The sequence below is a fragment of the Berghia stephanieae genome, chromosome 7, assembly GCF_034508935.2.
Source record: "Berghia stephanieae isolate SIO BIC M18660-M18661 chromosome 7, UCSD_Bste_1.3, whole genome shotgun sequence".
Lineage (NCBI taxonomy): Eukaryota > Metazoa > Mollusca > Gastropoda > Nudibranchia > Aeolidiidae > Berghia > Berghia stephanieae.
This window is the reverse complement of record NC_088366.1, coordinates 8,602,512-8,616,391: the sequence shown is the minus strand read 5'-3', so window position 1 is coordinate 8,616,391 and position 13,880 is coordinate 8,602,512. Positions and strand designations below refer to the sequence as shown.

The following is a 13,880-nucleotide window of genomic DNA, read 5'->3' as shown; positions in this document are numbered from 1 at the left end:
AAGGCTTCTATTAGCCAGACTAAATTATTTTTGAAGCATTTTTAATGCCGACAATAAATACATATTTGAATTGAATTTAATCAGGTTTCTAGAAATGTTGTATATGGTAGGACCCAGGCACGTGCTGTCCATAATAGAAGCATTGTGAGTACTGGTTACCCTAGACTTTCAAGTGCTTGCCTATAGATAGCTCGAAGATGACGTCACTCAAGTCTTTGTTATTGTTTTTTGCCATCCGCGTTTATGAGTAATGCTCACTGAACTGTATTAACCTGACTATAAACGTTCATGGATACACACAATTTTGTGTGTTGGTCCGTTATACTTCCGGATGGCAATGTTATGAGCTTCTTAGCCAAGCGCATACTATCTATATTGCAGAGGAAAGTAAGACGAACTTCTATAAATGGATATAAGTTTAAACCAAATACAACCATAATTATTGTTAATGAAAAATCTGGAATAGTAACATAATAACCTAATAGTCAAGGAAGCAGAAAAAGCACGGGATGCAGATTTTATTGTGCTTCAAATGTCTGGTATGGCGCTTTCCACTTAAGTTCCAATCGTTTTTCATCACAACACAATAGGCTAATAATAGAAACACATTAAAGTAAGATGTTTTAAATGTAGAAAAAGACTCCCCTCCCAAGATGTGGGGAGGTTGATTGTTTGAAAACTATGTTAGAGTTTGATGGAATTTGGCTACAATTTGTCAAACTGTCACATCACAATGCCAGCTCCCACAACTTTCGTGGAAGAGACCCACTTTCCTTTCCAGAGTCTGGTCACCTGACTGATTTGTGAATATAGCATTAATACATTGAAATAATAGCAAATTGTCTATTTCCACTATTCATATGTCATTATCATTATTTCTACTTCAGCTGTCAAGATGGTGGGTGTTGCCGACTTACATTGTTTATGTTCATCGATCAGTTCCGTATTTTATAATTTTGAAATCACCATAGCTGTACTCAAGACGTTAAAAATTAATGGTCAATATATCCATTTTACTAACTAGATGTAAATAACCACCTATAGTATATAATAATAATAATAATAGATCTTTATTGTCCACAAATATGGCAATTTGTCATTTAGTTACACTTGTCATAACGTTATATGATAACTATAACATTGAACAGACACCTCACTCCTACCCATTCTCTCTCTCTCTCTCTCTCTCTCTCTCTCTCTCTCTCTCTCTCTCTCTCTCTCTCTCTCTCTCTCTCTCTCTCTTCCTCTCTTTCTTTCACGCATGCGACATACACAACATTAACATTTTCATTTCATTTTCAATTCGTTACATTCTTGGCAATTCAACACCAAATATTATCATCATTATCAATTGGTCACTTCATCTAGCCTAACATTAAACAAATTAATCAGTCAATCAGTCAACGCATCGATCCTTGGTTTTGCTGTACCATATGAAATATTCAACATTTTTATTGCTGATGGAACGAACGTTGATTTATACTTGTTAGTTCCACATTTAATCTGACAAAAACTTCTCCCAGATGGCAAAATATCAAATTCATGGTATAAAATATGTTTTTTTATTGTTGGTAATTGAGAATGCTTTCCTTTCTATTGCTTTTCCATGAATTCTTTCTACTTCATCAACAGGATGGTTTATTATTTTTGATGCCTCTTTGTAATTCTAAATCATCATACAATGCTTTATATAATATTAAGCGAAGGATAGGTCTTCAATCAACAAATCGCGAAATAAGATGAAATTAGTGGTGCACTTTTGTGTCGGAAGTAAACAAGGCCGCCGCCATTTCGATTTCCTTGAGACAAAAACATTGATATGCCGGTCTGATTTCTACCGTGGCCACTGAACAGTCAGAACAGCTCGACTCGTCTGCTGTTTATTTTCTTTCACTTTCCCTTTACTTTTAATTGAATGAAAAAGTTAACTTTTAAACAAGCCCCTGCACCTATAATAATGGAAGGAAATTGTGTTAGAGGTTAGGGAACTGGCTTTTTCAATTTACAACGAAACCAAATCATAAGAAGACAATTGAAATCAATAAACTAACTTTTCATTTTCAGTTTCAGTTTCAGCATTTTTATTTTTCAGCAATTATGGCTGTTTTTTTAATTCATGAATTAATACCTTCTTTTTCTGAACAGTGGATCTATTAATTTCTTACATTTACGTCCTCAGCCGTCTACACCACAGATGTCTCCTCAAGAGGAGCAAGAAAAGCTTCTGGAAGAAGCCCTCAATGTAGTCAAGACACAAGCTTTTCAAATGAAAAGATGTTTGGTGAGAGATGAAAAATAATAAGTAGAGATTGAAATAATTAATGTGCTTAATGATATAAAATGCAAGCATTTCTATAGTTGGCACCATGCTCAAGATACATGATGATGCTACATCCCCCCTCCCCAATCAGGAGGTCATATGGACCCAAAGTTTCTACTTTACTGGTGCAAGTTGGTGCGGTCTTGTGGTATGATACTCACTTTCGGATCGGAAGGTCCTGTGTTTGAGTCTCACTCGGCGCATAGTTGAGTCCTTGGAAAAGAGTCTTCATTCACATTCTCACTGTACTCGGGTGTAAAATGAGTACCTGGCCGTTAACAGCGATGTCTCTGTCCAAAAAATAAATTTATAATATCTCCTAACAGACGTTTTGTCTCGCTCTACATGTTAAGTGTTGCTGTTGGCCAGGGACCTCTTGTAAAGCGCTTTGAGAAAGTTTTACTTGCTGCAAGTTTGCCTGTCAATTTTAACGGAGAACTCTACATTATCAATACTCATTTAAACTGGAGTCAATTGAGAGAATGGATTTTTTAAAAAGGAATCAGTGCCAATGTATAGCAAATGACACCCCTCTTGAAAACGGACAAATTTGTTTCCTCTCATCGTCACTGAAAATAATCCATGGTCCTGTTTCCTGTGTGTATTCAAATGCATCGAAAGTTGTCCATTCAAATGCAATGAAAACAAAATTGACATTTTAATTCCTGTGAATGTCCTTATTTTTTCTTCTTTTTTTTTTTCTGCCACATACAGGTAAAGGATTGTTATTTTTGCAAGAAAAGTTATGTGACCAAGCGAAACTGAATGCTATAATTCCAATTTTAGAGCACTTTAAAGTGATGATTTATTGTAATAGAGGTAAAAATCGTGCATTTAAAATTGTTACAGTTTTGTCTTTTATTTTAAATTCAGATATTTCAACAAAAAGATACAGAATTTTTTTTGTTTGTTTCTTGCTTGTGTCATGTCTGCATTGAGAAGAGTTTGATTTATTTTCTATTTTTAATCTCTTTACAGGACAAAGGACGATTAATGGACGGATTGAAACATGCCTCCACCATGTTGGGTGAGCTAAGGACATCCCTTCTGTCACCAAAAAGTTACTACGAGTGTTGTATCCTTTTTGAGGAATGAGATTTGCATCTATGAAATTGAAATTAAGCAGAAAAAAAAATTGTGTTCATTAGGATTCTATCACAAATTAACCAGTAGATTTTTGACCAATCAAAACATGGAATTTGTGACACGCCTTAACACATGGTCGGACAAACATAATTGGTTGTTTATAAACAATAACGTGCATGAAATGACCTCTCTGTGATCATTGTTATTGTTTTTATAACGCCAAATTCGTGACTAGTTATCACACGCGATTTTCTCGATCATATTATAAACGGTATTGGTTCTATTATTAAGCGGTAGAACAGTGTACATTTTACTTAGACACATACCATCGATAGTAAGACTGTGTAGATTGCTATGTTAACCAATCACTGTCATTGTTTATATTATGATGACTATCTGAGAGGCGCAGTTACCTATCACCAAATCTTACGACAATATGGAAGTAGTCCTATTGAGTCAAAAGACCCCTGGAACTGGAGTTTATTGTAGTTTCTGAGTGTCAAATGGAAAGTAACAATTGCCTGGTAATCTTTTAATGCGACACCAATATATAATGTCAAAATACTTTCCACCAGGTCTTTTAGATCCTGCTACCCAATCCCTTCTTGGTGGACAGAGTAATATTTGATGGACTGGCATTGCCTTTTTCCCCTTAACATTTAATCCCCGTTGCACTGAACTGTCTGGGTGGGGATCCTGACCTCCCATAGCGGGCAGGGAGGTACACACTGTGTCTTCTATCCCCTTATATCTTGTTTTCCAACATGCTTTCTGTCTTTGTCTTGGAATGAGATTACTTGTTTTTTTCCTGGCCCTGGTCGGAGTCCTGGCTGGGAGGGAAACAGTCACATGCATAGTTATTGTTTTGGTAGATGATATTTTTTTCCTTGTAAATCATCTCTCTGTTATGTATTATTATATTTATTTTTAATGTATAATGTAAGCATTTGAGTGTGCTCCTCTTTGTTGGATTTTGTGCTTGTGTCCGGATGAGACATAGATGATCTCAAACTAAGTACATTGGTGGTATGCTCTTGGAATCTACATCTGATCCCTATTTGTTCCCATTCCCCTTTGTCTTACTTTCTCTTGGGATTGTAATTCTAGAACTTTTTACTATTCCATTTTCTTCCTTTTTACTGGCGCTGATATAACCTAAATGTGTTGCAAGCGCCGTAAAACCCTTAAAAACAAAACAAAACAAAAAAAATTCCCGTTGCACTGAACTGTGGCCGAAATCTGTATCAATTCAAGTCTATTCTCAAGTTAGACATTAAAATAAAATTTTCTCCAAGGATGAATGAATGGAATTTTATCAAAAATTCATTTATTTTGTAACTTTGTCACATGACACACTTTCAACATCTCAGTTTTTCATTCAAGGAACTTAATAGCAACTTAACCGATATTTCTCACTTTGGGATGCTGTGTCACAGCTGTTGCTTTAGGTCATCTCAGTCTTTCTTTTCAAAAGACGTTGAAGGAACAGTTGCCCGTAGAGTGAAGAAAGGAAATTTTATGTTTTATATTCTCGTCATTGTCTAGAAATGCATTATGTATGAAATATGATATTGATTTTTGTACCGTTGACTTTTGGTCAGTTATTTTTTATTATTAGATTGTAAATTTCCAATTTCTATGTTCCTCATTCTGTGTTATAAGGTCCTTGACCTTTGGATACAGATATGGCAATTTCATATGATATTGATTTTTGTACCGTTGACTTTTGGTCAGATTGTAAATTTCCAATTTCTATGTTCCTCATTCTCTGTTATAAGGTCCTTGACCTTTGGATACAGATATGGCAATTTCATATGATATTGATTTTTGTACCATTGACTTTTGGTCAGTTATTTTTTATTATTAGATTGTAAATTTCCAATTTCTATGTTCCTCATTCTGTGTTATAAGGTCCTTGACCTTTGGATACAGATATGGCAATTTCTGATGAGCTACGGCACCTGGAAATGTACCTTGTAGATGAATTCCAGAAAGGCCGTAAAGTGGCTGATTTGTATGAGTTGGTTCAATATGCTGGAAACATTGTGCCCAGATTGTAAGTTTTTATTTGATTCATTGTTAGATTATTGGTTCAATATGCTGGAAACATTGTGCCCAGATTGTAAGTTTTGTTTGATTCATTGTTAGATTATTGGTTCAATATGCTGGAAACATTGTGCCCAGATTGTAAGTTTTGTTTGATTCATTGTTAGATTATTGGTTCAATATGCTGGAAACATTGTGCCCAGATTGTAAGTTTTTGTTTGATTCATTGTTGGATTATTGGTTCAATATGCTGGAAACATTGTGCCCAGATTGTAAGTTTTTGTTTGATTCATTGTTAGATTATTGGTTCAATATGCTGGAAACATTGTGCCCAGATTGTAAGTTTTTATTTGATTCATTGTTAGATTATTGGTCAATGATTTCTCTGACATATTATTTTGAGTATGCCAGACTATTCGAAAAGATAAAATTATCATATTGTACATGGTGCAACGTTTTAAGGAGTCAGACTGGAAATATTCCTCTTTGTTGTAAATTGAGAAGCTTCCTTTGCTGGCTTGGCTGCCATGCTTCATATGTCTGGTTCCTCTTGACATTCAAGGGTTCCAGATATTAAGTTTAAAATCGAGCTTTTATGTAGCGCGAATCCACTAAATGGGCTAAAAGCGCTTTACAAGGGGTCCCTGACCAACAGCAACACGTAACATGTAGAGCGAGACATGATGCCTGTCAGGCGATATTCCAATTTTTTAAGGACAGAGACAACGCTGCTAACGGCCATGTACTCATTTTACACCTGAATACGGTGAGAGAATGTGAAGAGAATGTGAGTAAAGAGCCATTTCCAAGGACTCAACTATGCGCTGAGCAAGGCTCGAACTCAGGACCTTCCGATTATAAAGCGAGTGTCGTACCACTTGACCACATAGCCTCACAAGGTATATTCTAACCCCCATTTTAGGAGAGGGAGTGATCGACTTGTATTGATTGGCATTACTGGAGAACTGGAGAGTTTTGAATGTTTTGCTTCAGTCCAATGACCAACAGGGTCTATTCTTAGTAGATTATTACTGTTCATGCAAAACAAGCCATGCAAATAAGCGTCATTTTTTGCAATCAGGTGTGAGGGTTTCTCACCTATTGCAGCATATGTGGTAAAAATAGATTCTGAATTGATTTTGTCATGAGAAAAATCTGTAACTTTTGTGCGATTTAAGACATTAACATGGGTGCAAGAGTGCCGGCTACAGCCGGCCTGCCGGCCGATTGGATTACCGAAAAAAACATCGCCGGCTTTTTGCGATTTGGATTTGATAGATTTTTTTTTGGTGTTTTTTTTTTGTTTAGGTCCCAACAATCGGGTCGGGTATGTCCATATGATTAAGCGAAACTTTTGAATCACGATGCTACTGTGACCCGGAAGTAATAGTTATATTATTAAATTTGAAAATTATTTTTTTTTAAAAGTCCGTGAATCTTGCAGGCTTTTACAGATTATATGTCTGGTCATAAGTAGACTTGCAGGCTTTTTGAGGTCCAGTTGCTTGCACCCATGCATTAACAATATATTTTGGATTTTGATGATATTTTTTTCTCATTTGACTTTACAGATACCTTTTGATATTTTTTTCTCATTTGACTTTACAGATACCTTTTGATATTTTTTTCTCATTTGACTTTACAGATACCTTTTGATATTTTTTTCTCATTTGACTTTACAGATACCTTTTGATATTTTTTTCTCATTTGACTTTACAGATACCTTTTGATATTTTTTTCTCATTTGACTTTACAGATACCTTTTGATATTTTTTTCTCATTTGACTTTACAGATACCTTTTGATATTTTTTTCTCATTTGACTTTACAGATACCTTTTGATATTTTTTTCTCATTTGACTTTACAGATACCTTTTGATCACAGTCGGAACGGTATATATCAAGTCCAATGAACTCTCTCGTAAAGACATTCTCAAAGATTTGGTTGAAATGTGCCGAGGTGTACAGCACCCCCTCCGTGGGCTGTTTTTAAGGAATTATCTTTTACAATGCACGAAGAATGTCCTCCCAGATGTCACTGAAGATCAGAGGTTTGTGAATTTTCTTTAAGTAAAGTCAATTACAGCTTCATAATGTTAAATATATAGACAGGCTTTTCAATGAATAATTGGTAAAGATTCTGAACTTTAACATTAAAAAATTGCATATCCTCTTTAGTTATTTTGTAGTCCTGCTTCAAAAAAGATTAATGCATTTTTATTTTGTTAGTTGTTTTTTTGTTGTTGTTATAAATGTTTTTTTTTTGTTTTTTTTTTTTTTTGCTTTAGATTCTAACCCTGCATATTTTATTTAGCAGGTTTACAATTGTTCTATTCCATGTTTTGTTTAAAATATTCATTCATTCTTCATCACTGGTTGGGGTTCCTGACCTCCCATAGTGGGCAGGGGGGTACATGCTGTGTCTTCTATCCCCTTATATCGTGTTTTCCAACATGCTTTCTGTCTTTGTCTTGGAATGAGATTACTTGGTTTTGTCCTGGCCCTGGCCAGAGTCCTTGCTGGGAGGGAAACAGTCAAATGCATAGTATTGTTTTGGGAGATGATATTTTTTTCCTTGTAAATCATCTCTCTGTTATGTATTATTATATTTGTTATTTTGAATGTATAATGTAAGCATCTGAGTGTATTCCTCTTTGTTGGATTTTGTGTTTGTGTCCGGATGAGAGTTATAGGTGATCTCAAACGAAGTACATTGGTGGTATGCTCTTGGAATCTGCATCTGATCCCTATTTGTTCCCAATTCCCCTTTGTCTTACTTTCTCTTGGGTGATTAATTGTAATTCTAGAACTTTTAACTATCCCATTTTATTCCTTTTTACTGGTGCTGATATAACCTAAATGTGTTGCAAGCGCCGTAAAACCCTTAAAAAAAAACAAGCAAAAAAAAACCCACTCATTCTTCATCATAGAAATATTAAATGGCTCAAGTCTTTGTGATCAAATAACTACTCTGCATCTTATTTTCTTTTCTTCAGTGTGGAAGGCAGTGGTGAGTCTGGAACCGTGTCAGATTCCGTCGATTTCATCCACCTGAACTTTGCAGAGATGAACAAGTTGTGGGTGCGTATGCAGCACCAAGGACACACCAGAGACAAGGAAAGGAGGGAGAATGAGAGGAGAGAACTACGAATTTTGGTGGGGACAAATTTGGTACGACTCAGTCAACTGGAGTGCATAGACGTTGAGAAATACAAGCAGGTACAGTTATCGTTAGCTTTCACTCTAGAAAATGGGAGATACACAGGCAATCTTCTGGCTGGGGTTCCTGAACCTCCCATAGTGGGCAGGGAGGTACTTACTGTGTCTTCTATCCCTCTGTGTCTGTTTTCCAAAATGCTTTCTGTCTTTGTCTTGGAATGAGATAACATGGTTTTGTTCAGGTCCTGGCCGGATAACCCAGCTGGGAGGGAAACAGTCAAATGTATCGTTAGAGTTTTGGGAGGTGATATTTTTTCCTTGTAAATCATCTCTCTCTTATGCACTGTATTGTTTTGTTTCCATATATATAATTTGTAAACATTTGAGTGTATCCCTCTTAGTGGGGACCTGTGCTTGTGTCTGAATGAGACTTTAAGGTGATCTCAAACTAAGTACTTTGATAGTGTGCTCTTGGAATCTACATCTGTTTCCTTTTTGAACAAATTCCCCTTTATCTTCCCCTTTTCTTGGTTGCTTTAATTTTAATTCTAGAACTTTTTACTATCCCATTTTCTTCGTTTTTACTGGTGCTGATATGACCTAAATGTGTTGCAAGCACTGTAAAACCTTAGAAACAAACAACGGGCAATCTTATCATATGAAAGTGTTTCAAGAGATGTCAAAACGTTGTCTATGGGTGTATACATACATACATACCTACCAACCCTTCCACTTTTGGTGGAATCATTCCTAATTTCACGTCCTTTTCCACTATTCCACCATGGTTGCTAAAACTCTGATTTTCAAAATTGATGATAATGGAAAGAATATTTAAAAAATTCGGGGGGGGGGGGGGGGGGGGGGGGGGCGTTAAAGGGGTGAATTCAATGCACTCCTTTCCCCCTTCTCCATTCCATTACCTAATACATGTGATATGTAGTTTTGCCAAATGTGCCGGTATATTGTCTTTGTGTGTTTGATGGCAAAGTTGGTGGTCATTTTGATACAGAATTATCCATTGTGAAAAGATTCCAATTTTTTGTCTCAAATTCCTATTTTCTGACGTTCTGATTCCATTTTTGGAATGTGAGGGGTTGGCATGTCTGGTGCATAGTCTTACTTTCATGCATAATCAACCAATTAGAAAAAATGATTTTGAAATATACAGCTCTTTAATTGGTTGGTAAAAAAACCAAAAATACAAGAAAAAAAAAAAAAGCACCCCAGGTGACCACCTACACACCATCTCTTGAGACATGTCCTCATTTGATCTAACTGTCTGCTCATCAATCATTTCATTTCAAAACACATTGTGTTGTGACCGAGATATTTCTTACACCTGATGTGTAGAAAAAAAAGTATGTTACTTTGACCTTAAGAACATGGCTTTTAGTAAGTCGTTTTGAAAAGCTATTTTACACACTGTATAAGAGAGAAAAAATAGAAAAAAAAAGTATATATATAATTAATAAGGTCACTCACATTCTGCTGATACAATTCATTGTTTCAATGGCTTCCACCAACACTCATAATATATAAATATATTAATATATTTATATATATTGATATATATATAATATATAAAAAATTTAAAAAAAAATTTGAGCTTTATATAGCGCAATATCCACTAAATGTGCTCAAAGCGCTTTACAAGGGGTCCCTGGTCAACAGCAACATTTAGCATGTAGGACGGGGCATACCGCCTGTTAGGCGATATTACACTTTTTCGGACAAAGACAACGCTGTTAACGGCCATGTACTCATTTTACACCTGAGTACGGTGAGAGAATGTGAGTAAAGAGCCTTTTCCAAGGACTCAACTATGCGCCGAGCGCGAGGCTCGATCCCAGGACCTTCCGATCTGAAAGCGAGTGTCATACAAAGCCGCACATATATATATATTATATATATATTGTAAAGCGTTTAGAGCTTTGTGATCATGTACTATAGATCAGTGATTTATAGGATCAATCTTTTTTAAATTTATTCTGTAATCATATTACAAAATATAATCCTGTTAAAGGGGTGAATTCAATGCACTCCTTTCCCCCTTCCCCATTCCATTACCTAATACATGTGATGTGTAGTTTTGCTAAATGTGCCGGAATATTGTCTTTGTGTGTTTGATGGCAAAGTTGGTGGTCATTTTGATACAGAATTATCCATTGTGAAAAGATTCCAATTTTTTGTCTCAAATTCCTATTTTCTGACGTTCTGATTCCATTTTTGGAATGTGAGGGGTTGGCATGTCTGGTGCATAGTCTTACTTTCATGCATAATCAACCAATTAGAAAAAATGATTTTGAAATATACAGCTCTTTAATTGGTTGGTAAAAAAACCAAAAATACAAGAAAAAAAAAAAAAAGCACCCCCAGGTGACCACCTACACACCATCTCTTGAGACATGTCCTCATTTGATCTAACTGTCTGCTCATCAATCATTTCATTTCAAAACACATATGTGTTGTGACCGAGATATTTCTTACACCTGATGTGTAGAAAAAAAAGTATGTTACTTTGACCTTAAGAACATGGCTTTTAGTAAGTCGTTTTGAAAAGCTATTTTACACACTGTATAAGAGAGAAAAAATAGAAAAAAAAAGTATATATATAATTAATAAGGTCACTCACATTCTGCTGATACAATTCATTGTTTCAATGGCTTCCACCAACACTCATAATATATAAATATATTAATATATTTATATATATTGATATATATATAATATATAAAAAAATTAAAAAAAAAATTTGAGCTTTATATAGCGCAATATCCACTAAATGTGCTCAAAGCGCTTTACAAGGGGTCCCTGGTCAACAGCAACATTTAGCATGTAGGACGGGGCATACCGCCTGTTAGGCGATATTACACTTTTTCGGACAAAGACAACGCTGTTAACGGCCATGTACTCATTTTACACCTGAGTACGGTGAGAGAATGTGAGTAAAGAGCCTTTTCCAAGGACTCAACTATGCGCCGAGCGCGAGGCTCGATCCCAGGACCTTCCGATCTGAAAGCGAGTGTCATACAAAGCCGCACATATATATATATTATATATATATTGTAAAGCGTTTAGAGCTTTGTGATCATGTATCATAGATCCGTGATTTATAGGATCAATCTTTTTTAAATTTATTCTGTAATCATATTACAAAATATAATCCTGTCATCATCATATCTCCTAAATTGTTAATTCCAGGCTGTGTTGCCAGGCGTGTTAGAGCAAGTGGTAAATTGTAAGGATCCTATCGCCCAGGAATATCTGTTGGAATGTGTCATACAGGTAAATCACATGGACACTCTCAGCTAAAGTCATTTCCCCCACTGGGTTTCATTAACTCACTCAATCCTAGAGAGTTTTGCTACTTTTCAAAATTGGAAGAAAAAGGATTAAAAATGAGCTTGTGCATAGATAGTTTTATTCAACTCTGTCATTAACATGCAAAAACTAAAAACACTAGCTTTGATACTACGCCTATAATTTGTCTCTGAAAAATGTAATAAATAGGCATGGGGTAAAAGTAACCCGGGTACACTACGGATATAGTCGGTGTTAGGGTTGAGTGAGTTAATGAAAAAAATTATATTGCGATATGATGATGTGGGAGCAGCTTGGCACAGCAGTATGGTTTTCGATTCATACCCAGAGGGTAGCGAGTTCAATTTCCATCCCTGTTGCTGCCTTGAGCAAGTCACCTCACCCTAGCTCATTTTGCAGTGTTGAGCTGTGGCTAATGCTTGGGAAATTCCAGTCTTCCCTTTGAATAGACCCTAAAGAAAAATTACCCCTTGGGGGTGAATAAAGGGAATTTTTTATTTTTTTTTATGAATTCATTTATGAAGCGGAATATGAATTCCCTTTGAATAGACCCTAAAGAAAAATTACCCCTTGGGGTGAATAAAGGGAATATTTTATTTTTTTATGAATTCATTTATGAAGCGGAATATGAATGTTTCTTCGACTTCACTAGAGGAATTCAAGCGTCGATTGAAGACATTCTTATTCCGACAGGCTTTCTTTTGATTATGTGTATAATTAGCGTTGTTCGTGTACTGTGTTAGGGCTTAATGATTAAGTTAATCTATGTTTTTGCGCCCAGAGCCCTCCTGATGAAGGGATGTTTGGCGCACTATAAATTTATACCATTATTATTTCGTTAAATCAAATTGATACAAAATAGATTTCCTTGCAAACTGAGCTTAGAATGTCTGGGGAAGGAGATAACGGGTTATATTTTTACTTGCAACATATTTTGTCCATTGTTAAAGGAATAAGTGAGAAATTACTCAGAGGGAGCCACAGTAATAATGGAATTGAGTAAAACCAAAACAATTTGAGGCTTCAAAGATTTGGTGTTTGATAGAACAAAAAATAATTATCCAGTGATTTCTGATTTTTTTTCCTTACCTAGGTATTCCCGGACGAGTTTCATTTGCAATCCTTGAGCTCATTTCTCCGTGCTTGTGCCGAACTCCATCCCAATGTCAATGTCAAAAACATCATCATATCCCTAATTGACAGGTAAGAACAACAGTGTGCATTGATTACTGGATTTCTTTCAAAATTTTTTTCCATTTTCATACATGTTTAACCATTTTTTTTTTTTAAAGTGGAAACCTGAAACATCAAAAATCTGCGATTTTGGAGTCGGAGAAGGAATTACCTTCTTTTAAAAAATTACGTTTCCCCCCCAATCAATTTACTGGTGGAACGAAGAGGTGTAGTTTCCCACTCTTCAAAAGTTGGCTAGAGTATCAATAATAGTTCATCATCTCAATTGCTTTAAAAGTTGGGGGTTTAATTCAAGGAAAATGGGGCGTAAAGTCAATCATTCAAAATTTTCCTCCTTTTTTTACTTTTTGATCACTATCAGTACTGATTTTTTAAAAAAAATCATTTTCTATAAAAAATGTGAAAGATGATAATTCTTACCGAATTGGATCAACCTCATTCTCCACTGAAAAAGATGTCAAATGATTGAAAAAGGATCTTTTTTGTTTGTTTGTTTATTTGTTTCAGACTGGCTTCTTACGCTCAAAGTGAAGAGGGGTCTGGCATCCCACCTGAGATTCTGCTGTTTGACATTTTCTCACAACAAATCTCACAAGTGATTCAGGTAAATGTTTTCTATTAAAAATAAAAATATTTATGATGATCCCTGTAATAAATTTAGATTGTCAGACTTTTTGCTAAATAATATTTTTTCTCTCCATCTGTACCATGCTTTGGGTTTGATGAGAATAACATACCATAAACTTCTCTGAGAA

At 35.4% G+C, this 13,880-nt stretch overlaps 1 protein-coding gene across 2 annotated transcripts in view; it reads left to right on the top strand.

Moving 5' to 3' along the window:
- The first annotated feature begins 840 nt into the window (after positions 1–840).
- LOC144976641 (vacuolar protein sorting-associated protein 35-like) overlaps positions 841–13,880 on the top strand; it is a 28,593-nt gene continuing 15,553 nt past the window's right edge. The window contains exons 1-9 of one of the 2 annotated variants that reach the window (XM_078920941.1): positions 841–898; positions 2,180–2,281; positions 3,299–3,395; positions 5,339–5,462; positions 7,320–7,502; positions 8,448–8,670; positions 11,812–11,895; positions 13,025–13,134; positions 13,633–13,729. In XM_078920941.1, coding sequence (XP_078777067.1) covers positions 896–898; positions 2,180–2,281; positions 3,299–3,395; positions 5,339–5,462; positions 7,320–7,502; positions 8,448–8,670; positions 11,812–11,895; positions 13,025–13,134; positions 13,633–13,729 — 1,023 coding nt within the window. In that variant the 5' untranslated portion in view covers positions 841–895. Of the gene's footprint in view, positions 999–2,179; positions 2,282–3,298; positions 3,396–5,338; positions 5,463–7,319; positions 7,503–8,447; positions 8,671–11,811; positions 11,896–13,024; positions 13,135–13,632; positions 13,730–13,880 lie in introns of both variants that reach the window. The other variant, XM_078920942.1, reaches the window with a different exon arrangement.